Source organism: Salmo salar, chromosome ssa06 (genome assembly GCF_905237065.1).
Source record: "Salmo salar chromosome ssa06, Ssal_v3.1, whole genome shotgun sequence".
NCBI lineage: Eukaryota > Metazoa > Chordata > Actinopteri > Salmoniformes > Salmonidae > Salmo > Salmo salar.
Window position 1 is genome coordinate 26023174 of NC_059447.1, and position 27597 is coordinate 26050770.

Consider the following 27597-nt stretch of genomic DNA (forward strand, 5'->3'; position numbering starts at 1 on the left):
GATATCAAAGAATTTGCTTAGACATGATTAATTAATTAATAATTATACATAATTGCTCAGAGTTGGTGAGTAACTGATTACATATCAACTACAGTCAATAATGTAGCTCCAATCTTCTCCATCATATAACCACAAGTTACTGTGGACCCTCTCATTAAGACAATATGATGAGCTTCAGTACCCCTTGCCTCTTCATCTCTCTATGTCAATGCAAACCCTCCCTCTGGTTTTTTTCCCTACTTAACCTTTGGGATAGGGGACAGTATTTTCACGGCCGGATGAAAAAAACGTACCCAATTTAATCTGTTTACTACTCCTGCCCAGTAACTAGAATATGCATATAATTAGTAGATTTGGATAGAAAACACTCTAAAGTTTCTAAAACGGTTTGAATGGTGTCTGTGAGTATAACAGAACTCATATGGCAGTCAAAACCCTGAGACAAATCCTAACAGGAAGTGGAAATCTGAAGTGTGGAATCACTTTCAAGCCTTTGCCATTGAAACACACAGGGACTTATTAATCATTTAGCACTTCCTAAGGCTTCCACTAGATGTCAACAGTCTTTACAAAGTGGTTTGAGTCTTCTATGGTAGAAACTGACCGAAAGAGAGGCTTGGAAAGTTGGTCACAGGGGGAGGGCCATTACTACTATGACGCGGACGCCCATGGGTACTCTCTCATTCCGAAACGTTTAGTAAGACAATGCAATCGTCCGCCTTGAATATTATTCAAGCTCTGGTTGAAAAAGGCCCTTAACCTCTCTGGGCCAGCGTCCCACCTACTCAACAGCCAGTGTAATCCCGTGGCGCGATATTCAAATACCTTAGAAATGCTATTACTTCAATTTCTCAAACATATGACTATTTTACACCATTTTACACCATTTTAAAGACAAGACTCTCGTTAATCTAACCACACTGTCCGATTTCAAAAAGGCTTTACAACGAAAGCAAAACATTAGATTATGTCAGCAGAGTACCCAGCCAGAAATAATCAGACACCCATTTTTCAAGCTAGCATATAATGTCACATAAACCCAAACCACAGCTAAATGCAGCACTAACCTTTGATGATGTTCATCAGATGACAATGCTAGGACATTATGTTATACAATACATGCACACTTCCGGTGAATTTACTAAATTACTCACGATAAACGTTCACAAAAAAACATAATTATTTAAAGAATTATAGATACAGAACTCCTGCACTCGCACTCGCTATGTCCGATTTTAAAATAGCTTTTCGGTGAAAGCACATTTTGCAATATTCTAAGTAGATAGCCCGGCCATCACGGCTAGCTATTTTGACACCCACCAATTGTGGTACTCACCAAACTCCGATTTACTATTAGAAAAGTTTGATTACCTTTGCTGTTCTTCGTCAGAATGCACTCCTAGGACTTCTACTTCAATAACAAATGTTGGTTTGGTTCAAAATAATCCATAGTTATATCCAAATAGCGGCGTTTTGTTTGTGCGTTCAAGACACTATCCGAAGGGTAAACAAGGGTGACGCGCCCGACGCGTTTCATGACAAAAAAAATCCAAATATTCCATTACCGTACTTCGAAGCATGTCAACCACTGTTTAAAGTCAATTTTGATGCTATTTTTCTCGTAAAAAAGCGATAATATTCCGACCGGGAGTCGTTGTTTTCGTTCAAAGAGAGAGAAAGTACACATGGTGTCGGCTCGGGCACACGCCTCCAGTCTCATTGTCCTCAGATCGACCACTTACAAAATGCGCTAATGTTTTTCAGCCAGGGCCTGCAAAGCCACCATTCATCTTTCTGGCGCCTTCTGAGAGCCTATAGGAGCGTTAGAAAATGTCACGTCATGCCAGAGATCCCCTGTTTTGGTTAGAGATGATCAAGAAGGCCATGAAATGGTCAGAGAGAGCGCTTCCTGTTTGGAATCTTCTCAGGTTTTGGCCTGCCAAATGAGTTCTGTTATACTCACAGACACCATTCAAACAGTTTTAGAAACTTTAGGGTGTTTTCAATCCAAATCAAACAATTATATGCATATTCTAGTTACTGGGCAGGAGTAGTAACCAGATTAAATCATGTACGTTTTTTATAAGGACATGCAAATACTGACCCGTATCCCCAACAGGTTAAGATTTATGTTATACAACGTTTAAACGAATGTAAATATATTTTTTTTGCACATTCGTGACGACAAGTCCAGCGCGCCTCGTACACTATGAGTAGCCTTCGGAACGCGCTAACAAGAAGGAGCTATAGGGACATAAAATATTAACTTTTTCGAACAAAACTGCATTTGTTGTGGACCTGGGATTCCTGGAAGTGCCTTCTGATGAAGATAATCAAAGGTAAGGGAATATTTACAATAGTTTTTTTGATTTTAGATGGTTCCAAGATGGTGCTAACATGTATCGCCTAGCCTATTTTTCTGAGCATACCTGCTCGTTTATTGCAAAGTGTGATTTCCCAGTAAAGTTATTTTTAAATCTGGCAATGCGGTTGCATTCACGAGATGTTAATCTATAATTCTTTGAATGACAATATTAAACTTTAACAATGTTTTCGAATAGTAATTTTGTAAATTGTAGCGCTGTTCACTGGAAGCATTTGAGGGAAAATATTTTCTGAACGTCACGCGCCGATGTAAAATGCTGTTTTTATATATAAATATGAACTTTATCTAACAAAAAAATGCATGTATTGTGTAACATGATGTCCTAGGAGTGTCATCTGATGAAGATTGTCAAAGGTTAGTGCTGCATTTAGCTGTGTTTTGGGTATTTGTGATGCATGCTAGTTGCTTTGAAAATGGCAGTGTGATTTTTTTTGGCAGGGTACTCTCCTAACATAATCTAATGTTTTGCTTTTGCTGTAAAGCCTTTTTGAAATCGGACAACGTGGTTCGAGTCAGGAGAGGTGAATCTATAAAATGGTGTAAAATAGTCATATGTTTGAGAAATTGAAGTTATAGCATTTATGAGGTATTTGTATTTTTCGCGACGCGATTCCACTGGCTGTTGACTAGGTCCAGAGAGGTTAATTTGAATGTCCCATGTGACACCAAGTTAACCATGAATGTACCCATCCAGACAACAACTGTGGTCATGTTTTAAGGCACTGAGCAGAGAACTGGCTGGTATTTTATCTTTTCTCTTTCAGTCCTCTTTGGATCAACAACATGCACCTACTGTATTTTATGAAAAATCTCTACTTTAGTACCCATCCCCAAATCAACAAACCCATCTCTGCTAAATGACTATAGGCCTGTAGCATTAACGTTCCTGGCAATTAAGTCTAGTATTATTAATGTGTACTGACTCTCCTTTCCGAACCTATCCTCTTCCCCTTAGGCGTCTTCCTGGACTCGCTCGGTGGCCGGAACTGGGGCTGCGGCCAGAACCTGGGGATCGGTAGCTTTTGGGGGCATGATAACTATTAGAATGTGATGACAATCCTTAATATGGCACGCTTGTGTCAGAAAGAAAATTACCAAAATATAGACAGAGGAGAAAATGGCCAGGCCACAGTGGGTCACCGCCAGAGCAGCCGTGTTGTTCCTGTAAACATGACCACTGCACTGCCGCACCCCCTTCAGGTCCCTCTTCGCCATCCTCTTCCTCACCTGAGAGGTGAAAAACAAGAACAGAGAAAGGGAAATAAAGGGTTTTGTACTTTTCTTTTTTCAATGTTACTAAAATGTCATCTTAACTGGTCACATTTTACTGATGCTAGACCAACAATAACTGCAGAAAGTGCATTGTATAACTCTCGAATTACACAATGGCGGTTGGGTGCCCTAAAAAGTGTCATCCCTGATTGGACTAAAACTCTTCAACCTATAACAAAGTGCCTAGGTAGATTGGAGCCATCATTGTACACACACAGCTCACCATGAAAACCATCTTATTTCTGAGTACTTTGTTATGACATGATCCAATCAATGTCAGACATTCTTCCTGATAAGCGCAGAGCAGGGCCAGGAGCCCTAGGAAGAGGCAGTTGCAGATCATGGTGTTAAACACAGAGCATCAGAAGTAGTCTGTTGCTCTATATCCTCCATGATCACTGTAGAACAGCATTGTTGAGTTAGTAATGTTTGTATGCATGGAAATGTGTACAGCATATGCATATTGTCCGGATCCTAGGTCGATGTCTCAATATTGACTCCTGTTTACTCTGTCACTGAAAGACGGACAATATGCAAAAGACGGACAATAAACTGTATATCAATGACCATCTCTGAGGGGCAGCCACACACACACACACACACACACACACACACAACCTTCATCACTGCAACCACCCTGTTTATTAGTACCCAGACAGACACTGTCTGCCGTTCAACAGAGAAACATGTTTCATACATCTCTCCTCTTCCTGGCCTTCCTGCCATGTAAGTGGGGTGATTTGTATATTTTCAAACAGCGTACAAAACAAGATTGGACAGTAAATCCAGTAAATAAGGTTGATTTTGCCCATGTGTTCATTTCTGTATAAAGATGTAGATGGTTGGAAAAAGTAATTTATTCTCTTTTGTCAGGTTAAGTTCCTGTCTGTTGCTCTCTTCTCCCTGCTCAACTCAAAGCTCCTGGAGATTCAGTGAAACTATCTTGCCAAGTCTCTTGCTATGTCCTGACAGACTAAGATACAGGTTGGATACGACAGCAGCCAGGGAAAACACTGGAGTGGATTGGGATAATCTGAGGTGGTGGATCCATCAACTCTGGAGCCTCTTAAGAGCAGATTCACCATCTCCAGAGACAGTAGTAATGTACTGTACTTAGACATCACCAGTCTGCAGGCTGAGGACACAGCTGTGTATTATTGTGCTCGGTGGTCACAGTGATACAGACCAGCACCAGACCTGTACAATAACTCACCAACCAATAAACGGTTGGAGTTATACGCACCCACCAGGAGTGGGTGATCTTAGCTTTTACATTAAATAAATCCTACTATGATCTGATGACTGTATGAACTAGATTTAGTATCAGTCAGAAGTCAAAACATAGGACTACTGTAGGATAATAACGAATATAAATATAATGGAATACACTCACTATTAAACATTTATTAAAATGTTATTCAACAAATAAATATTGTGGTATTCATTGAGGTTATGGTTGATCTTTGGCCTTACTTTGATAACATGATGACAAGCAAGTACCAAGATTATTCTATTGTCATGAGTAATAATTAGTACATTAATTCTCAAACTGTCCTGACAACTCAGGTTTGTGTTGTAATGAGAAATGTATTCTCCATCAATCACAAACAGCAATTTTATCATAGCAACACATCTCAAGATGGCCTACCTGGTGATCTGTGGGTATTTATCAAAGCCTCTTGCGATTGGTCCTCTCAGTGAGGAGGAGCTCATGCAAAACTCTCCAGTCCTCCATCTTTATTAACGTCTGTGTTGAAGGCTGTTTCTGCTGAGGACTGTCTCAACTAACTTTAGAGAATTACACAGCTCACCATGTTTCCTACCACAGGAATACTCTTACTGACATTCTATGTAACAGGTGAGACTATGTAGCCTAATGATATGTTTATCAATGACATTCCCTTTTAGGCTCCAACTTCAACACCCTCTTCAACATTTTTTATTTCCACAGGTATTCAGGGTCAGACATTGACTGATTCTGGACCAGTTGTAAAGAAAACTGAAGAATCCCACAAACTGACCTGTACAGGAGCTGGGTTCACTTTCAGTAGCTACTGGATGGCTTGGATCAGACAGGCCCCTGGGAAAGGACTGGAGTGGATTGGTATTATACATGGTACTACTACTTACTACTCCCAGTCAGTCCAGGGTAGATTCACCCTCTCCAGAGATGACTCCAGCAGTAAGCTGTACCTACAGATGAACAGCCTGAAGAGTGAAGACACAGCAGTGTATTACTGTGCTAGATCACAGTGAGTCACAGTGGTAAAACTAATGGGAGCAGCCGTACAAAAACCATTTCCCCATTCAGCACAGACAATCTTATTTCATTTTTAGGAATGTTTTAATAGCAAAATGTTCAGAACCACTGCCATACATTTGTTTTCACAAGAATAACTTGATACTTGTAGTGTATACTTAAAAACAATAAGAAACCAATGTTTAACTATTCTAGAGTTTCATCTGCCATAAGTCTAGTGTTAGACATATTATAACATATTTTACCACCATTTGCAGTGAGATTCGCAGTACTTTTATACTTGATTATCTTCATTATGCAAATATAATCTTACCCCTCTTCCTCTCTGTTATATAAACAGGCTCTATGTCTGTCTGTCCTACACTCTTAGAAAAAAGGTTCCAAAAGGGTTCTTCAGCTGTCCCCATAGGAGAACCCTTTTTGGTTCCAGGGAAAACCCATTTTGGGTTCCATTTAGAACCTTCTGTGAAAATAATCCTACATTAATAACAAAAGTGTTCTACTTGGAACCAAAAAGGGTTCTTCAAAGGGCTATCCTATGTGTACAGCTAAAGAACCCTTTTAGGTTCTAGATAGCAACTTTTTTTTCTAAGAGTGTAGTACGTCTCTCTCCTGGAGAGTAGAGAAGAGCAGCTCCCACCAGTTCAGCTTCAACACAAACCATGTTACCTGCATCTCTGCTGCTGTTGCTGCTAGCAGCTGTTTCCTGTGAGTCTGGTTTTGTGCAAAAAACACTAAACTTTTCTGTTATTGTGAGATGTTATTAATATAGAACATTATTGCTTTTCACAGGTGTGAACAGCATTGAACTCACTCAGCCATCCTCTATGATTGTCCAGAAAGGTCAACCATTGATCATCTCTTGTAAGCTCACATACTTAGTTACTGGCACTTGGACAGCTTGGATTCGACAACCTGTAGGGAAAGCATTGGAATGAAATATACTTGAGGCACATACCCCAAAGACTCCCTGAAGAACAAGTTCAGCCTCAGAGTAGACTCCTCCAGCAATACTGTAACTTTAACAGGGCAGAGTCTGCAGGCTGAAGACACAACTGTGTATCATTGTGCTCGCTATCCACAGTGATACAAACCAGCACCAGACCTGTACAAAAACTCACTCCTCCTTGTACAGTTTAAGTTATATATATCCACCAAGAGGGGGCAATCTGAATCTATCTACAACTCATTCATCCCATGCTCAGATGACTTAACAATACTACATACATTTTGCTCATGAGATAACATATGATAAGGAAGCAATATTTAAGCAATAAGGCAATGTGGTATATGGCCAATATACCACGGCTAAAGGCTGTTGTTATGCGTGACGCAACTCGGAGTGGTATATTGGTCATATACCACAAACCCCCGAGGTGCCTTATTGCTATTATAAACTAGTTACTAACGTAATTAGAACAACAAAAATACATGTTTTACCCGTGGTATACGGGCTTTCAGCCAATCAGCATTCAGGCCTCGAACCACAGTTTATAAAAAACAATAAAACATGAAACACCAACCTCAGAAACTGTCACTGTGGAAAAAAGTGTAATAAATGTTATTGTCAACTTACACAACTCCTGTCAAAGTTTAGGAAATAAATCATTATTTTCTGAATATTTGTCTCATACTACTGTTTCACTGTCTCCCTGTCAGGTCTCCCTATATACCCCTCTCTTCCTCCATCTCTCTACGTCAACGCAAACCCACCCTCTGGTTCTTTCCCTACTTAAACAGTGTCTGTCTGTCTGTCTGTCTGTCTGTCTGTCTGTCTGTCTGTCTGTCTGTCTGTCTGTCTGTCTGTCTGTCTGTCTGTCTGTCTGTCTGTCTGTCTGTCTGTCTGTCTGTCTGTCTGTCTGTCTGTCTGTCTGTCTGTCTGTCTGTCTGTCTGTCTGTCTGTCTGTCTGTCTGTCTGTCTTTAGAGGCGCTCCGAGCCCTGGAGAGTAGAGTAGAGCAGCTCCCGCCAGTTCAGCTTCAACATAAACCATGTTCCCTGCATCTCTGCTGCTGCTGGCAGCTGCCTCCTGTGCGTCTTTTGGGATTTTTACAAGTTTATGGACTATGACATTTTTTTCAAGTTCTGGTGAATAAATTGACCCATTAGGTTTTCGATTCTATTTCAATTAATCAATCAATCAAATCATACTTATTTATAAAGCCCTTTTTACATCAGCCGATGTCACAAAGTGCTATTCAGAAACCCAGCCTAAAACCCCAAACAGCAAGCAATACAGATGTAGAAGCACTGTGGCTAGGAACAACTTCCTATAAAGGCAGGAACCTAGGAAGAAACCTAGAGAGGAACATGGCTCTGAGGGGTGGCCAGTCCTCTTCTGTCTGTGCCAGGTGGAAATTATAACAGTACATGGCCAAGATGTTCAAACTTTCATAGATGACCAGCAGGGTCAAATAATAATAATCACAGTGGTTGTCGAGGGTGCAACAAGTCAGCACCTCAGGAGTAAATGTCAGCTGGCTTTTCATAGCCGATCAGTTTCGACAAAATCTGTGATTTCTTTCAACAGGTGTTCATGGTCAGACACTGACTGAGACTGGACCAGTAGTTAAAAAGCCTGGAGAATCCCACAAACTGACCTGTACAGCCTCTGGGTTCACATTCAGTAGCTATGAGATGAGCTGGATCAGACAGGCTTCTGGGAAAGAACTGGAGTGGATTGATTATAGTTATAGTACTACTACATATTACTCCCAGTCAGTCCAGGGTAGATTCACCATCTCCAGAGACGACTCCAGCAGTAAGCTGTACCTACAGATCAGTGGAGGTCAGTGCCGTTTATGATGAGGGAGAAAACCTTTTTTTTTATCATGAGCATGGCCTTATATCTATTAAAGCATGTTGGATGACTGTCATTCATATTCCATTCATCCAGTTCAATGTAACGTCGATAGGTTTAGGCTACTACATGACACTCAAATATTCCCTACAACCTAGCCTATGAATGAAAGTTTACAACTTAGGTGTACACAGGTTGAGAGCAATATTTGAGATGGCACATAGTGACACATGGACAGACAGTGACACATTCAATACAGCCTTGCACACTCTTGCCTGCATCTAGTTTATCTAGGGTGTAATCATTATTCCAACAGTTGCAAATAAGTTTCTAATGGACAAATTCAGGTAGTTTCGTTTGCTTCCGTTTAAGAATTTTTTTCGACCGAATGAAATAAATAATTGATTAAAACATACTTTTTTGCAATGCTCTACACCAGACTCAGCAGCACTCTGTAGGGTAGCACCATGGTGCAGCCGGAGGACAGCTAGCTTCTGTCCTCCCCTGGGTACATTGACTTCAATACAAAAGCCTAGGAGGCTCATGGTTCTCGCCCCCTTCCATAGACTTACACAGTAATTATGACAACTTCCAGAGGATGTCCTCCAACCTATCAGAGCTCTTGCAATATGAACTGACATGTTGTCCACCCAGTCAAAGGATCAGAGAATTGATCTAGTACTGAAAGCATAAGCTACAGCTAGCTAGAACTGCAGTACATAAAATGTGGTGAGTAGGTGACTCAAAGAGAGAGAAAGACAATGGTTGTTAATGAATGAATTTCTTAAAAAAGAAGATGAAATTAGAGAGAGAAAGAGATTGTCATTTTTTCACTTACTTAGCTAGCAAATGCAGCTAGATAATTTAGCCTCCTCTCAAACAGGGTAAAGCTATGTTAGCTAGCTGGCTATGACTATCCAACACAACACTGGAACTCTTCCAAGTCAAGGTAATGTTTTAGTTGTACTAATTTATTGCCACTGGGGCCCGCCGGTGTACCTGCTAAACTGCTTTCTGACTGTACACTGTAACGCATGATTATAGTGGGTATACTAAATCATTAGTTGTATTAGCTATGCTGACTATGCAGTGACATCGATGTAGGCTGTGTGTAGCAGTTAGCAGTCATGATATGAATGTTTGACTTGGAAAGGTTTTTTCGCCTGGTCAAAGACCTGATGTGTTGTGCACTTAAGTCCACAAGCGAAGGGAAAAGGTGAGAGGAGGAGAGCACGTAGTTAGTTGACCTTAAAGCGTCAGCCAAGCACCCAAGCTAATGTTGGCTAGCTTGCTAGCTACTTTCAGTCACAAATGAGACCACTCTGACCATTTTACTTGCCCTAGCAGAGCTGGTTAGGCTGTTTTCATGTTATCCAGAGTGCTGGTGACTGTAACTGCTGCTGGCAACATTTTAATTACGTTTTTTTGCTGACGTTTACTGACACCGACCATATTCAACGGGTTCGTTATTCTGCACTCTGGTACAAAGTGGGATCGGAGTAGCCAGAGCGAATTTACGAAAGCACCCAAATGTCCATTGAGAACGCACAATGACAGGAATTATCAAGTCAATAATCTTTGGGTAGTTAGTTAAATAGCCTATAGTTAATATACTGGTAAGTTTGATGTATAAGTTGCCAACTAACGTTAGGTAGCTTGCGAGGAACATACCGGTACATATTGCTGTAATGATATGCTATGTGGTTCATAAGGACAGCGTAGCTAACAATTTGTCATCCAACATAACGTGTAAGGTAACTTATTTGAAAGTCATTACTTTATTACATTGCTCAACATTTTCTTAACATTTGTCATAATTAGTTAAAGCTTTGAATTTGTATCCGCTCTCGTCATACTTTGGCTGCGTATTTTCCACCATTTTCTTCAAATCTGAAAACGATGTGAAGCCACGGCCATTTCCTGAAGAATTGCATTATGGGTCCTAAAGTATGTAAATCGTGTCCTCTGCGTGTATACCTCATATTTTGGTGGATTTAGTACGACATCCGGGAACTTTTGGCATATTAACCTGTTAGGGCTAGGGGGCAGTATTTACACGGCCGGATAAAAAACGTACCCGATTTAATCTGGTTATTACTACTGCCCAGAAACTAGAATATGCATATCATTATTGTCTTTGGATAGAAAACACCCTAACGTTTCTAAAACTGTTTGAATGGTGTCTGTGAGTATAACAGAACTCATATGGCAGGCAAAAACCTGAGAAGATTCTGTACAGGAAGTGCCCTCTCTGACCATTCCTTGGGCTTCTTGACTCTCTTTATTGAAAACTTAGGATCTTTGCTGTAACGTGACACTTCCTACGGCTCCCATAGGCTCTCAGAACCCGGGAAAAAGCTGAATGATGTCTTTGCAGCCCCTGGCTGAAAAACATTAGCGCCTTTGGTAAGTGGTCTATCAGAGGACAATGAGACTGAGGCGCGTGCACGAGGCGACCCCATGTTTTTATTTTCTCTGTCTTTGAACTAAAACACGGTTTCCCGGTTGGAATATTATCGCTTTTTTTTACGAGAAAAATTGCATAAAAATTGATTTGAAACACTGGTTGACATGCTTCGAAGTACGGTAATGGAATATTTAGAAATGTTTTGTCACGAAACGCGTCGGGCGCGTCACCCTTATTGTGTCTTGAACGCGCGTCTTGAACGCACGAACAAAACAGAGGATATTTGAACATAACTATGGATTATTTTGAACCAAACCAACATTTGTTATTGAAGTAGAAGTCCTGGGAGTGCATTCTGACGAAGAACAGCAAAGGTAATAACATTTTTCTTATAGTAAATCTGACTTTGGTGAGGGCTAAACTTGGTGGGTGTCTAAATAGCTAGCCCTGTGATGCCGGGCTATCTACTCAGAATATTGCAAAATGTGCTTTCACCGAAAAGCTATTTTAAAATCGGACATAGCGAGTGCATAAAGGAGTTCTGTATCTATAATTCTTAAAATAATTGTTATGTTTTTTGTGAACGTTTATCGTGAGTAATTTAGTAAATTCACCGGAAGTTTGCGGGGGGTATGCTAGTTCTGAACGTCACATGCTAATGTAAAAGCTGGTTTTTGATATAAATATGAACTTGATTGAACAAAACATGCATGTATTGTATAACATAATGTCCTAGGATTGTCATCTGATTAAGATCAAAGGTTAGTGCTGCATTTAGCTGTGGTTTGGGTTTATGTGACATTATATGCTAGCTTGAAAAATGGGTGTCTGATTATTTCTGGCTGGGTACTCTGCTGACATAATCTAATGTTTTGCTTTCGCTGTAAAGCCTTTTTGAAATCGAACAGTGTGGTTAGATTAACGAGAGTCTTGTCTTTAAAATGGTGTAAAATAGTCATATGTTTGAGAAATTGAAGTAATAGCATTTCTAAGGTATTTGAAAATCGCGCCACGGGATTACACTGGCTGTTGCGTAGGTGGGACGATTTCGTCCCACCTAGCCCAGAGAGGTTAAAGCTCTATCAGAGTGACCATCGAGTTCTTGGTAAGCTCCTGCCCAAGGCCTTTCTCCCCCGATTGCTCAGTTTGGCCGGGCGGCCAGCTCAAGGAAGAGTCTTGGGGGTTCAAAACTTCTTCCATTTAAGAATGATGGAGGCCACTGTGTTCTTGGGGACCTTCAATGCTGCAGAAATGTTTTGGTACCCTTCTCCAGATCTGTGCCTCGACACAATCCTGTCTTGGTGCACTACGGACAATTCCTTTGACCTTATGGCTTGGTTTTTGCTCTGACATGCGCTGTTTACTGTGGGACCTTATATAGACAGATGTTTGACTTTCCAAATCATATCCAATCAATTTAATTTCCCATAGGTGGACTCCAATAAAGTTGTAGAAACATCTCAAGGATGATCAATTTAAACAGGATACACCGGAGCTCAATTTCGAATCTCATAGCAAAGGGTCTGAATACTTATGTAAATAAGGTATTTCTGTTTTTTTAATTTTTTTTTACATCTGTAAAAATGTCAAAAAACTGTTTTTACTTTTTCATTATGTGTAGATTGCTGAGGAAATGTTTCTACTTAATCCATTTTAGAATAAGGCTATAACGTAACAAAATGTGGAAACAGTCAAGGGGTCTGAAAACTTTCCGAAGGCACTGTATATACAACAAAAAAACTGGAGACCATTAACATGGTTGTGACTAGATAGCATAGCATTGACTGGAAGTTACTTTTCGTAGCAGGTTAGGAGAGCATTTTAGCTAAACCTTAACCTTTTCCTAACCTAATTCTCCTAACATGCTGTGTAAATTATTCAAACCTGCAATGAAAAAGTCACTTCCGTTCTTAGTTGTATACCACCTAAACCTATTGACACTCCTGGAGTTATGATACAAACAATATTGTCAATGTAAAGCTAATTTTATCACAGTCATGTCTAACATTGTCTTCCAGTATAAGTATGTATTTTGACATGGACAACGGAGTATTTATAGCTTGCACAGTTGCAATATTCCCAGTATTTGAATCTACTGTATCTGCCCCTATCTGCCTCTGCCCCTATGCACATTTCACCTATCCCCTCTTCCTTTCCCTCCCTCTTTTTCCTCCTTATATAAACTCTCTGTATCTGAGAGTCCTGGAGAGTAGAGAAGTGCAGCTCCCACCAGTTCAGCTTTAACACAAACAATGTTCCCTGCGTCTCTGCTGCTGCTTCTGGCAGCTGTCTCCTGTGAGTTCCTGACTGTAGTCTGATCAGTATAACCTGTGTTGCTGTGATACTGATGTGACTCCTTGATTGATCTGACCTGTCATTCCTCTCCCTCCTCAGGTGTCCACTGTCAGGTCGTACTCACACAGGCTGAACAGTCAGTCCAGGGGACCAGTGGAGGATCCCTTAAACTCACATGTGCCTGTAGTGGATTTACTCTAAGCAGCTACAGAATGCACTGGATCCGCCAGGCACCTGGACAGGGTTTACAATGGATTCTTCACTATTATACTAGCAGTGACAACGGTTATGCCCTGGTTCTGCAAGGACGATTTACAGCATCGAAGGATAGCGCTAATTTCTATCTGCACATGACTCAGCTGAAGCCAGAGGACTCTGCAGTGTATTACTGTGCTAGACACTCACAATGGTAAAAGTAATGGGAGAAGCCGTACAAAAACCATCTGGTGGAGAAAGGACGTGCACAAACACACGTATGGTATGACCAATAAACCATGACAAGGGGATACATGAGGCACAATTCTAATGATGTTTTTAAAGTGGAACTGACAGTGTTTTAGAAACATTCAATCTTATTAAAATATGTTCATATACAACACCAGGAAGAATATGACACCTTTTTTTCTGCCAAGCAAGCACTTAGATATGGTCATTTTCACGTTTTCATAAATTCATAGAATGTTTGGGAACATTTGGCATTTTGGTAAGGCATTTGTGAAAATTCTATATCAATATAGAGTGGGAATGCAACCTTACATTTGGACAATTAATAGACACTGCAGTAAATAAAACGGAATAAAAACATCTGTCCTGTCCAGGACCGGAGTGACCCATAGCCAATCAAAGCTACAGTAGGCCTATATGCAAATTAGCAATTTGCCACATGGGCCTGCCATCATTCACTTTGAATTGGACTGTGTTTTTACAGGCTGTAGCAACAGCATGACTTTAGATCATTAGAACACATTCGCCAAAAGCCACAAAATACACCTGAAAGGATTTCTGCATTTGGGAACTTCACAGTCCTATTGATCAAACAACCATGAAAAGGTAAGCTCTCTCTCCCTCAGATGCCTATGCACATCATCAACAACAAAATCAACAACTAATGTTAGCCCGAGCCAGATGAGCTAAAATCTAATGAGGGAACATTAGATAAACCCTCTCAAACCTTTTCAGCTTGTTGCCTGTCAAAATTGCTCTGAAAAACGATGGGGAATAGTAGCCTACTCGTCCTTCTGTAGCTTGCCTGCCAATGCATGCTTGTCCCAACCCACATTTTGACAACTGAATGGGGAACTTACCTGCCTACCTGCCCATTTGATCGATGCCAAATACATTTAATTGACAACTAAGAGATATGCTAACTGTGGATAACAATAGTTCAAGTTCAGCATAGCTAGCTAGCTAGCAAAGTGAATAACATTTCTTTCTAGGTAACCAAATGACACCTGCAGCTCAAGCTGTAGCCACCGAAAAACGATATTCCCTGAGGAGAAATAGTTGTTCACTCCTCCAATGACATGACATCCTCCAGAAGCTAACTAGATAATGTTAGGCTCTATGTTTTTAGCTTGCTAAATAAATAGCTAGATACGCTAGCCTAGAGGTGTCAAACTAAATCAGTGCACGGGACATATTGAAAAAAACATTCGTCCGCAGGCCAGAAAAAGCCTATTTGTTTTTACAAAAACACGTGCAACTGCGACCAAAACGGGTCATTGTTTTAATTGAAAACAAATTGCTTTTTATACTGTACATATGATGATGTATATAGCATTTTAACATTAAAACAAAAGAGATAAATAATATTTGTCCAGTCATTGCTGCTATGCTTGCAGATGTACATAATATTCTGTGACCCAAATCAAAAAGTATTTAATAGCTCCAAATAACAAAAACATGTTTAAAAATGTGGACTGCATGGATCACCGGTGCAGTTTAATGCAGCATTGCTGTATGGTGCACTCAAAATGTATTGTAGTTGAGTAGCATGCGTATTGTTCAAATGTGTCATGATCGTCGTAAAGATGGGACCAAGGCGCAGCGGGAATGTGAATGCTCATCTTCTTTTATTAATGAAGAAAACCAAAACAAACACTTAAAACAATGACGAGAACCAGTCCTGTGAGGCACACAGCTACACACACGGAACAACTTCCCACAAAAACCCATGGAAAAACACAACTACTAAATAGGACCTTCAATTAGAGGCAACGAGGAACAGCTGCCTCCAATTGAAGGTCAACCCAATAAACTAAACATAGAAATAGAAAAACTAGAACGAACATAGAAATATACTAACATAGAACATTAACAAACAAAAAAAACGAAACACATAAAATAAACACCCCCTGCCACGTCCTGACCAAACTACAATAACAAATAACCCCTTTACTGGTCAGGACGTGACAAAATGTTGCTGTAATAGGTCTACGTTTCTCCTTTGCATGGTGTTTTTTGCAGGTTTTGTTTTTTTGTTATTCATTGTCAAGCTTTAAAAACTGACTGCAACATTTTAGTAGCCTAGCTAATACTTTGGTATGTGTCTGTATACTTTCCCTCTGAGATACCCGGATACTCGAAAGCAGCGCAATTGAAGTAGAATTCACTGATGCAAGCGCATCAGGCTGTAATAGATGACTCAACTATTACCTCATTCATACTCGCTTGTGTATCCTATTTGGCCCGCAGGCCTTGTGTGACACATGCGCTGGCCTATTAGCCATGTTATGACTGACTTGCGATCCCTGCCTTGCTAGTTTGATTGTATTGACATTCCTTACTTACAGTCATCCGTTTTTTTTCTAAATATTGAGTCATTGAAACTGAAACAGTACATCCCGAATGGGTGGAGGCAGCAAACAATGCACCAGGCCAGCTGTAATTTACAACATGACAGGTTAATAACATTAATCATGCATTGAACTGCATCCATCCATTCTGCCAATAATGTCTTACTGTACATTATAAATTTTTTGTCAAATATAACCTATTTTTTAAAACCTCTTATGAAGTTGGTTTTGAACCATAAACTGTGAATTTTATATTTTTGACTGATATTATGACTGTCTGTTTCATATCTGCAAAGTAGTTAAAACACATGAGAACATGAGAACCACCAGCCTGACGAGTGATGATACAGCAGTGTATTACTGTGCCCGAAACACACAGTGAGAGAGAGTGGTGAGAGAGCTATACAAAAACCACTTCCCCATTCAGACCCTCCGATGAGTGTTTTAGAAGGTCAATGTTCACAAGCACAACCATGGAAATACATTTTACAATGATCATCATTGTTATTTATTTTTTCAACATATTAGGATTACCAACAACGCAAGAAAATATCCATGTCATTTGTGTCCCATAACTGAGGCCTTTTCTAACCATCTCCCAGAAGTGTAATGTCAAAACTGTCAAATTATCACATCATTATAATTTGCTAAAACTTCAGAAAAATGTGTTCAGACATAAGGAAGTGGATGGCTGCAAACGTTCTACTTTTAAACTTGGACAAAACAGAGATGCTTGTTCTAGGTCCCAAGAAACAAAGAGATCTTCTGTTGAATCTGACAATTAATCTTGATGGTTGTACAGTCATCTCAAATAAAACTGTGAAGAACCTCGGCATTACTCTGGACCCTGATCTCTCTTTTGAAGAACATATCAAGACTGTTTTAAGGACAGCTTTTTTCCATCTACGTAACATAAAAATCTGAAACTTTCTGTCCAAAAATGATGCAGAAAATTAATCCATGCTTTTGTTACTTCTAGGTTGGACTACTGCAATGCTCTACTTTCCGGCTACCCGGATAAAGCACTAAATAAACTTCAGTTAGTGCTAAATGTGGCTGCTAGAATCCTGACTAGAACCAAAAAATGTGATCATATTACTCCAGTGCTAGCCTCCCTACACTGGCTTCCAATTAAGGCAAGGGCTGATATCAAGGTTTTACTGCTAACCTACAAAGCATTACATGGGCTTCCTCCTACCTATCTTTCCGATTTGGTCCTGCCGTACATACCTACACGTACGCTACGGTCACAAGACGCAGGCCTCCAAATTGTCCCAAGAATTTCTAAGCAAACAGCTGGAGGCAGGGCTTTCTCCTATAGAGCTCAATTTTTATGGAATGGTCTGCCTACCCATGTGAGAGACGCAGACTCGGTCTCAACCTTTAAGTCTTTACTGAAGACTCATCTCTTCATAGGTCCTATGATTGAGTGTAGTCTGGCCCAGGAGTGTAAAGGTGAACGGAAAGGCTCTGGAGCAAAGAACCGCCCTTGCTGTCTCTGCCTGGCCGGTTCCCCTCTCTGCACTGGGATTCTCTGCCTCTAACCCTATTACAGGGGCTGAGTCACTGGCTTACTGGTGTTCTTCCATGCCATCTCTAGGAGGGGTGTGTCACTTGAGTGGGTTGAGTCACTGACGTGGTCTTCCTGTCTGGGTTGGCGCCCCCCCTTGGGTTGTGCTGTGGAGATCTTTGTGGGCTATACTCAGCCTTGTCTCAGGATGGTAAGTTGGTGGTTGTAGATATCCCTCTAGTGGTGTGGGGGCTGTGCTTTGGCAAAGTGGGTGGGGTTATATCCTGCCTGTTTGGCCCTGTCCGGGGGTATCATCGGATGGGGCCACAGTGTCTCCTGACCCCTCCTGTCTCAGCCTCCAGTATTTATGCTGCAGTAGTTTATGTGTCGGGGGCTAGGGTCAGTCTGTTATATCTGGAGTATTGCTCCTGTCTTATCCGGTGTCCTGTGTGAATTTAAGTATGCTCTCTCTAATTCTCTCTCTCTTTCTCTCTTTCTTTCTCTCTCTCGGAGGACCTGAGCCATGGGACCATGCCTCAGGACTACCTGGCATGATGACTCCTTGCTGTCCCCAGTCCACCTGGCCGTGCTGCTGCTCCAGTTTCAACTGTTCTGCCTGCGGCTATGGAACCCTGACCTGTTCACAGGACGTGCTACCTGTCCCAGACCTGTTGTTTTCAACTCTCTAGAGACAGCAGGAGCGGTAGAGATACTCTCAATGATCGGCTATGAAAAACCAACTGACATTTACTCTTGAGGTGGTGACTTGTTGCACCCTCGACAACTACTGTGATTATTATTATTTGACCATGCTGGTCATTTATGAACCTTTGAACATCTTGGCCATGTTCTGTTATAATCTCCACCCGGCACAGCCAGAAGAGGACTGGCCACCCCTCATAGCCTGGAAGGCAAAGCTTTGGAGTATGTTGGTTATACATGCACTAGTAGTACTTCTACTGTAGACTCTAAAGAGCAAGATCAGTTCTAGTTATGACAGCTCCAGCAGTACAGTGTTTCTACAAGGGAACAACTTCGACTGAAGACACAGCTGTGTATTATTGTCCTCGGTGAACACAGTGATACAAACCACCACCAGAGCTGTATAAAAACCCTTCCTCAGTGATTCATTGTATAATAGGACTCATTAAATTAAATAGAACAGATGTTTCTCAATATCAAATGTGTAAATTCATTTAAGCCCTATTTATCCCTGGCGGTGCTGGAACTAAATATTTGAAATGTTTGCCAATTATACTCCTTCCAGACTGATGACTCCAGACCTTGATGGTATTCTAATTGATGTCTACTAAACATTCAATTAACTCATGCATGATCCATTATACGTTTTAATCATTCATAAAAAGGTGATACGGAACAATACGGAACAATAAGGTCTTTTGTATTATGAAAAAGACACAAAGAACAAATCTGTTTTAAATAAAAAATATCCGACAAAAAAACTGGAGACCAATAACATGGTTGTGACAAGATTGAGTACAGCTATGCCCAGAAGTGACTTTTCACAGCAGGTTAGGAGAACATTTTAGCCAACATTTACCCTATTGCTAACCTTAACCTAATTATCTTATCCTTCTGACTAAGTTCTTCTAACCTGCTATGTAAGTTCTCCTTACCTGCTACTTCATTTCTCCTAACCTGCTACTAAAATGTGTATTCCGATTATAGCTTTATTCCACATAGTCAACATCCATTAACACTTCTGGGCTATGTTATCAAAACATTGGCAAAGAGTAAAACACATTGTATCATTATCCACCAGTAATAATAACACAATGATACACCTGTTAAATACATGGTGCTAGTGTTGTTGATGCACCAACAGGGGGCACTCTCTCTCCATATGAATAAAATAAAGACCAGTACTGATGAAGGCTCTGCTAATTCATTTAATTACAGGAAAACAATTATAATGTGGTTGTTGATTAAATATACTTTACAGTTTGTCAAAACGAAAGTAAAGTGTATTAAATATGTTTCATCCACCTCAAGTATTAACTAATAGTTTTTGTTTTATATATTTTTTTGTTGTTGATTTTTTTTACCCCTTTTTCTCCCCAATTTTCGTGGTATCCAATTGGTAGTAGTTACAGTCTTGTCTCATCGCTGCAACTCCCGTACGGACTCGGGAGAGGTGAAGGTCGAGAGCCATGCGTCCTCCGAAACACAACACAACCAAGCCGCACTGCTTCTTTACACAATGCACATCCAACCCGGAAGCCAACCGCACCAATGTGTCGGAGGAAACACCGTACCCCTGGCAACCTGGTCAGTGTGCACTGCGCCCAGCCCGCCACAGGAGTCGCTAGTGCGTGATGAGACAAGGATATCCCTGCCGGCCAAACCCTCCCTAACCCGGACGACGCTGGGCCAATTGTGCGCAAACCCAGAATCTCTGGTGGCACAGCTAGCACTGCCTTAGACCACTGTGCCACCCGGGAAGCCCATTAACTAATACTTTAACGTAGTGTTTCATATCCCCCTTTACATTAAACAAGATAACCGATAGAGGGTCTCTGAGTTTTCAGATGGCAAAGGTTGTGTCCAGTTATAGATATAATACGTCAATGCAGTTTTGTGTATTTAATGTTGTTCATTATTTCTTTTAACAGGTGTACAGAGTTATGAACTCACTCAGCCAGCCTCTATGACTGTCCAGCCAGGTCAACCACTGACCATCTCCTGTAAGGTCTCATATTCAGTTACTAGCTTTTATACAGCTTGGATTTGACAACCTGCAGGGAAAACACTGGAGTGGATTGGAAATGTATATTCTGGAGACACAGAATACAATGATCCACTGAAGAACAAGTTCAGCCTCTCAGTAGAATCTAGCAGTAATACTGTTTTTTTTAAAAAGGGAACCACTTCCAGACTGAAGACACAGCTGTGTATTATTGTGCCTACCCTCACAGTGATATAAACCAGCACCAGAGCTGTATAAAAACCATCCTCTTGGGAGACACTGTATAGAATATGGAAGCTGAAGAGCAGATGTAATGCTCCTCTTTTCCACTAATGTTATTGAAAAATGTATTATTTGTCCATAAAATAGTCAGTAGGAATGTCTAGCCCATCTCCTTTGTTAATAAATCAGAGGAGTTACAGTCAATACACCAAATGCACCTGAAATAACAGGGCAACTTATGTTAAATGGTGATCCAAAAATTTTGACTAGCCTTGCCACTAGGTTCTGGAACAATACATGGGGTAATATTCTACAATTACTGAACTTATACAACATTATGACAAACCAGGGGCGAAAATCTGATATCAACTTTGGAGGGGACAATTACATTAAATTTTCTCAAGAGCAATTCCTGAGGGGGACACCAAAAGTAGTGCTGTAACACATAGCCTACGTTTAATATGGTAAATGTACATTGAGGAACCAAAGAAATAAGGTGTTTGCCGTACTCCTAACTACCGGTACCCAAAACTACACAACTAATCACAACAGCAATACCATTGCCTTTAACAAATCTTAGTTCAGTCACCAGTTTAAGTTGAGAGTGGGGGTCTCCATGGCATTTTCCAATTATGTTCCTATTTTACAAGTAAAAAAAATTGAGAACCTTTCATAATGTTGCCAAACAAAGACTCAACAAACTTACCTGAGACTCCCTGTCTCTGCCAGTCTGTCCCTGCATATCTGTCCCCAACTCTGCTGTCTGTGTGCCATCTGTTGCCTGCTCTGCCTAATGACATCATTTTGAAACATGCCATTAGCATTTCACTTCTTTCTTATGAACATTTTATCAACTAGTCTGAGATATTAGGCTACTAAGGTTCTTACTTTGCGTTTTGGTGTACTGAAAAATACTCTGATGTCCGTCTTTTTTCTGCCATTTTTCTGCCATTTTTCTACCTGGTTGGCTACACACACACAGTATGTAGATTATTTACAGTAGGAGATGGGCTTCTATCATCTTATCTTCTATCATTCTATATGGGCTTCGATCTAAAAGGTAGCTAGCAAATGTGAAACGGATTGCAGTGACAAGAGTTGACAGCTGTATGAGTTCACCATTTACACAACATATGCTGCAACCTTTTGTAATTTTAATCGTTTGTTTCATATTGGCTGGCTTCTAACAATAGCTGAATTTGCAAAGCTAGCGAGCACCAATTCAGTGGTGTTTGCTATAATCTTTGCTACCCAGGTTAAATAAAGGTGAAATAAAATATATAAATAAAAGTTCCCTTGCGACAATTTAGCTTTTGCAACGAGAGCATTAAATATATTTAAAACAATGGTACAATGGTACACATTAAAACAATGGAGAGTGTAGTTCTGTTCAGTTTATCGCTAACCTTATCACAGGGACTTTGAAGCACTAACTTACATGCATGCTGATCTTGGAATAAATTGACGATAGCAAAGATTCCATCTTTGACGACGCTACATAAATGGAATAGGTACTAGCTAGCTTAATAGTTAATATTTGCGCGCTAGCTCTGCATATTCAGCTAGTGTGTGTGCGCGATTGACTGGATTAACCTCACGTCAGTTACATGCATTGAGTGCCTTTCAGACAGTAGATACGACCTCTAGGTTACCTAGCAAGCTAAGGAACTGGCAGTGGATCAAACCATTGTGAGGCAAAGGGTGGGGGGGGGGTCGCAATCTTTTGAAACTTAAAAACGCGCTATTAAGTGTCTATAATCAGCACAATTGCTTTCATTGCGTATTATTAATATTATTTAAATTACATAGTTATGTTTCAGTGATATATTGGGGGGGACAAATCATATTTTTCCCAGGTTGGGGGGGGTCGTGTGTCCCCCGTCCCCCCCGGGATTTCCACCCCTGTGACAAACTATAGGACACAGCCGTTCATCTTCCCTGGCCAAAATATGGTGCCATGACTGGAAGTCATAATTTACAGATACAAAATGCAGGTATGTATGTGCATGTATGTATGTATGTATGTATGTATGTATTGTAATGTATTGTATTGTATTGTATTGTACATGCATATATTATGAGTACATTATGCATATAGAATGCATCCAGCGATGTATCAAACAATTGTCTTTGTAGGACATTGTAGGTGGGGGGGATTTTAGTCTCATTGAATACAGGACACCAAATATTGTCAGTTGTTTTACCATTGTGTTAGTCATTTGTTTTACCATTGGAATAGTCAGTTGTTTTACCACTGTGTTAATCATTTGTTTTACCATTGTGCTAGTCAGTTTTTTTACCATTGTGTTAATCATTTGTTTTACCACTGTGTTAGTCAGTTGTTTTACCATTGTGTTAATCATTTGTTTTACCACTGCGTTAGTCATGTGTTTTACCTTGTTTTTCCCCATGTGTATATAGAGTTTATTTTCAATTAAAGATAGATCTTGCCAATTCTCTGGCTATGCCCTGACAGACTATGGTACAGTTTGGATACGACATCAGCCAGGGAAAACACTGGAGTGGATTGGGATCATCTGGGGTGGTGGATCCATCAACTGTGGAGCCTCTTTTAAGAGCAGATTCACCTTCTACAGAGACAGTAGTAATGTACTGTACTTAGACATCACCAGTCTGCAGGCTGAGGACACAGCTGTGTATTATTGTTCTCGCTACCCACCGTGATACAAACCAGCACCAGATATGTACAAAAAACTCACCTACCCAATAAACGGTTGGAGTTATATGTACCCACCAGGAGTGGGTAATCTTTGCCTTTACATGAAATACTTCCTACTACGATCTGATAACTGTATGAACTAGATGTAGTATCAGTCACTAGTCATAACATAGGACTACTGTAGGGTATGAACAGGTATAACTCAATACCCTCTCTATTAAACATGTATTACAATTTTAATTGGGATTGATTCAGTGGTTGTTTCAGAAGTATTCCCTTTATCTTACTAAGATTGAAACTTTGCTATGTTTTCATTTATAAAGCCCGTTTACAAAAATTCCCACTGTACCTAACATCATTACTTAACTTTAGACATAGGAGTTATCTCACCCAGTCTCAGGATTGACTAACTCTGGAAATTCCTTTGGTCTCTACTGATTAAGGTAAATCAGTTTTTAGTTTTTTTTCACCTTATTTGTTGAACAATCTTCAAAATAATAATTTATGTGATGTTCTGGTGCCTCTAGGGCAATTCAGAAAGCTGATTGAGGACCTTTATATTGATCAATTTGTTTGATTTTCTTTCTGCTTGCATGTTGTATTTATATTTTGATGTGTGTAATTTATGTAATTTATGTCATTCAGGGCTTGTCTGTAAAAGACACCTTGGTCTCAGAACGACTCCCTCCTGATAAAATAAAGCTTAAATAAAATACATTAAAATGGGTACAGTTATTATCATACTGTCCTGACAACTCTTTATCAGAGTTTGTGCTGCAAATGGGAAATGTCTCCTCCATCAATCTACCTGATGAAATAGATTGATTTAAAATAGGAAAGCAAAGCAGTATCTTATAACAGAACATCTCAAGATGGCCTACCAGGTGATCAGTGGGTAGTTATCAAAGCTTTCTTTGATTGGTCCTCCCTGTGAGGTGGAGCTCATGCAACACTCTCCAGTCCTCCATGTTTATTAATGTCTCTGTTGAAGGAGGATTCTGCTGAGGACTGTCTCAACTACCTCTCGAGAACTAAGCAGCTCAACATGTTTCCTACCACAGGAATACTCTTACTGACAGTCTATCTAACAGGTGAGGATATGCAGCCTAATTATATGTTTATGAAGGAAATAAATTGACACATTAGCTTTCATTTTCAACAATATCTATACTCTCTATTTCCACAGGTGTTCATGGCCAGACACTGACTGAGACTGGACCAGTGGTTAAAAAGCCTGGAGAATCCCACAAACAGACCTGTACAGCCTCTGGGTTCACATTCAGTAGCTATGAGATGAACTGGATCAGACAGGCTCCTGGGAAAGGACTGGAGTAGGTTGCTTTTATTAGCACAGCTAGTACTCCCATCTCTTACTCACAGTCAGTCCAGGGTAGATTCACCATCTCCAGAGATGACTCAAGCAGTAAGCTGTACCTACAGATGAACAGTCTGAAGAATGAGGACACAGCAGTGTATTACTGTGCTAGAGAGTCACAGTGGTTAAACTAATGTTAGTGTCATGACTTCTGCCAAAGTCTATTCCCCTCCTTGCTCGGGTGGTGCTCGGCGGTCGACGTCACCGGTCTTCTAACCACCATCGATCAGTTTTTCATGTTCTATTAGTTTTGTCTTGTCTTCCTACACACCTGTTTCCAATCCAATTAATCATGTTGTGTATTTAACCCTCTGTTTCCCCTCATTTCCTTGTCGGTGATTGTTTTTGATGTTATGTTAAGTGGGTTTGTGTATCGGTGTGCGACGGGTAATTTTACCCATTTATTTTTTGCTTTGGTTTTGGAGTTGGTTTTGTTATTAAATACTCCATATTAACCAACTTGGTTTCTCCTGTGCCTGACTTCCTTGCCACCTACATACAAGAACATGACAGTTAGAAGCTGTACAAAAACCATCTGAAATAGAAAGGATGTACTTGCACAAGTGTATGCACAAACATTAGCTGGCCGTGATAGATGTTCACATACAGTATCATCACACAGTGACACAGAGATAACACACCTGTTAGATATGTTGTAATAGTGTTGTTGAAACACCAAGAGATATCCCATTATCTTCATTTTACTGATGTCTCAATACTTCAGTTGATGGAGGAACTGCAATGTTTTGAAGTATCATGTAATGTTTCAGTTCATAAGGATCATTCTTCTATAAGTTTTATGTTAGAATAAAAACATTAATGTTGCTGCTGCTTAATTTTTTTTAACCATTTGTCATTCATCCTTATCTACTTTTTGTTGCCGATGTATGTATGCCGAATAGTTTTATGAACATGTGGATTAATTCAATTATTTAGTTTCACGGTGTACAATCACAAACATAATCTAAAGAGGGTCTGTGAGTTTTCACATTGTAAAGGTTGTGTCCAGTAATAGTGGTGGTGGTCCTGAAGTGTCTCTTATATACCCTCTTATATACTGTATCTCCCACCATCTCTCCATGTCAATGCAAACCCTCCCTCGGATTGTTTCCCTACTTAAACAGTGTCTGTCTGTCCTTAGATGCCCTCTGTGTACTGGAGAGAAGAGAAAAGCACCTCCCACTAGTTCAGCTTCAAAACAAACCATGTTCCCTGCATCTCTGCTGCTGCTACTGGCAGCTGTATCCTGTGAGTTTCTCTGTTCATACAAATTGATATTTATTACAACTCTGAACTGATCATTTCTCATTTCTGATGAAAACTGACAGTGCTGTGTATTGATGTGTGTTTCTCCTTACAGTTGTCTGCTGTGATATAGAACTAATCCATTCTGGTCCAGTGGTTATAAAACGAGGAGAGTCTTTCAGCATCTTCTGCAAATTCTCTGGGTTTTCTATATATTCTTAATGTCCTCACTGGATACGACAAGCTGAAGGCAAAGCTCTGGAACATGGTGGTTATATATGTATTAGTAGTACTTCTACTGTAGACTCACTGAAGATAACTTCTAGTTATGACAGCTCTAGCAGTACAGTGTTGGATTGTATAATAAACGCCCCATACGGCGTTTGCCCACTCCAGAGCTCTCCCCGAGAGGCATGAGGCGAGGGCGGACACCCTTTTCCTTCCCGATGGAGCTGGATGAACGGTGGCCAGGTATAGGTCCAGCTGTAATAGGAACCCCTGGCACCGTGCTGCCGTTCCATCATACTCCCTGGGAAGGGAGAGACGCATCCCACTGGGACTGATCCAGGAGGGACGGGTAGAGGTAACCCCGGTTGTGCTGGTCGAGGCGTTGGAGAGACTTCCTGTCTCTCCTAGCGGTCATTGGTCTGGACAACGCAATCCATCGTGGCACCGAGATGTTGCAGCATTGCCGAGTGTTCCCGGACGCGCTCCTCGACTCATCGTCTGACCGGGGTACGTGCTCCTGTTGACTGCATTGGGAGTGTGGAATTCTGTCAGGTGTGTGCTTACTGGTAGCGAAGTCAGGTGCAGGAGAGCAGAGAGTTGTGAACAGGCGCACACTTTATTGAGGCAGGAGAAGCCAACAGACGGACACAACTGCGTCAAAACCTCCAGCGCATAGGCAAAAGTGCAAAACGCGCAAAACAGTCACAATAATTTATGTTTAACAATAAACATCTTTGTGAACAATACGGTATAAGCAAACCAGTCTGGCGCGTCAAACAATTAACACGTAACACAAACAATTCCACACAAAGACATGAGGGGGAACAGAGGAATAAATACATGCAGTGTGATTGGGGAATGAAAACCAGGTGTACAGGGAACAAGACAAAACAAATGGATCAATGAAAAACGGAGCGGCGATGGCTAGAAAGCCGGTGATGTCGACCGCCCGAACGCCGCCTGAACAAGGAGAGGAGCCGACCTCGGCGGAAGTCGTGACAAAATTAAATAGAACAGAGATGCTTCACCACATCAAATTTGTAACTGAATACAAGCCCATCACTGGTGGTGCTGGAAATGTATATCTGAGTTGTTTACCAATTATAGTCCTGATATGACTTGATTGTTTTCTAATTGATGTCTATCAAACATTCAATGAACTCATTCATGATCCATTACTTTAATGTTTAAGAGGAAACATTTAAATGTCTTGGAATGGTCTAGTCAAAGCACAGACCTCAATCCAATTGAGAATCTGTGGTATGACTTAAAGATTGCTGTACACCAGTGGAACCCATCCAACTTGAAGGAGCTGGAGCAGTTTTGCCTTGAAGAATGGGCAAAAATCCCAGTGGCTAGATGTGCCAAGCTTATAGAGACATACCCCAAGAGACTTGCAGCTGTAATTGCTGCAAAA

At 40.6% G+C, this 27597-nt stretch overlaps 1 protein-coding gene and 1 gene segment (V, D, J or C); one reads left to right on the forward strand and one right to left on the reverse strand.

Moving 5' to 3' along the window:
• The window catches only part of LOC106606764 (uncharacterized), a 423559-nt gene that overhangs the window by 210418 nt on the left and 185544 nt on the right, over positions 1–27597 (reverse strand). The window lies entirely within an intron of this gene.
• Positions 13271–13831, forward strand: LOC123743408 (Ig heavy chain V region-like). The segment is given in 2 exon segments: positions 13271–13418; positions 13518–13831. Coding segments are annotated over 2 exon segments (357 nt in total).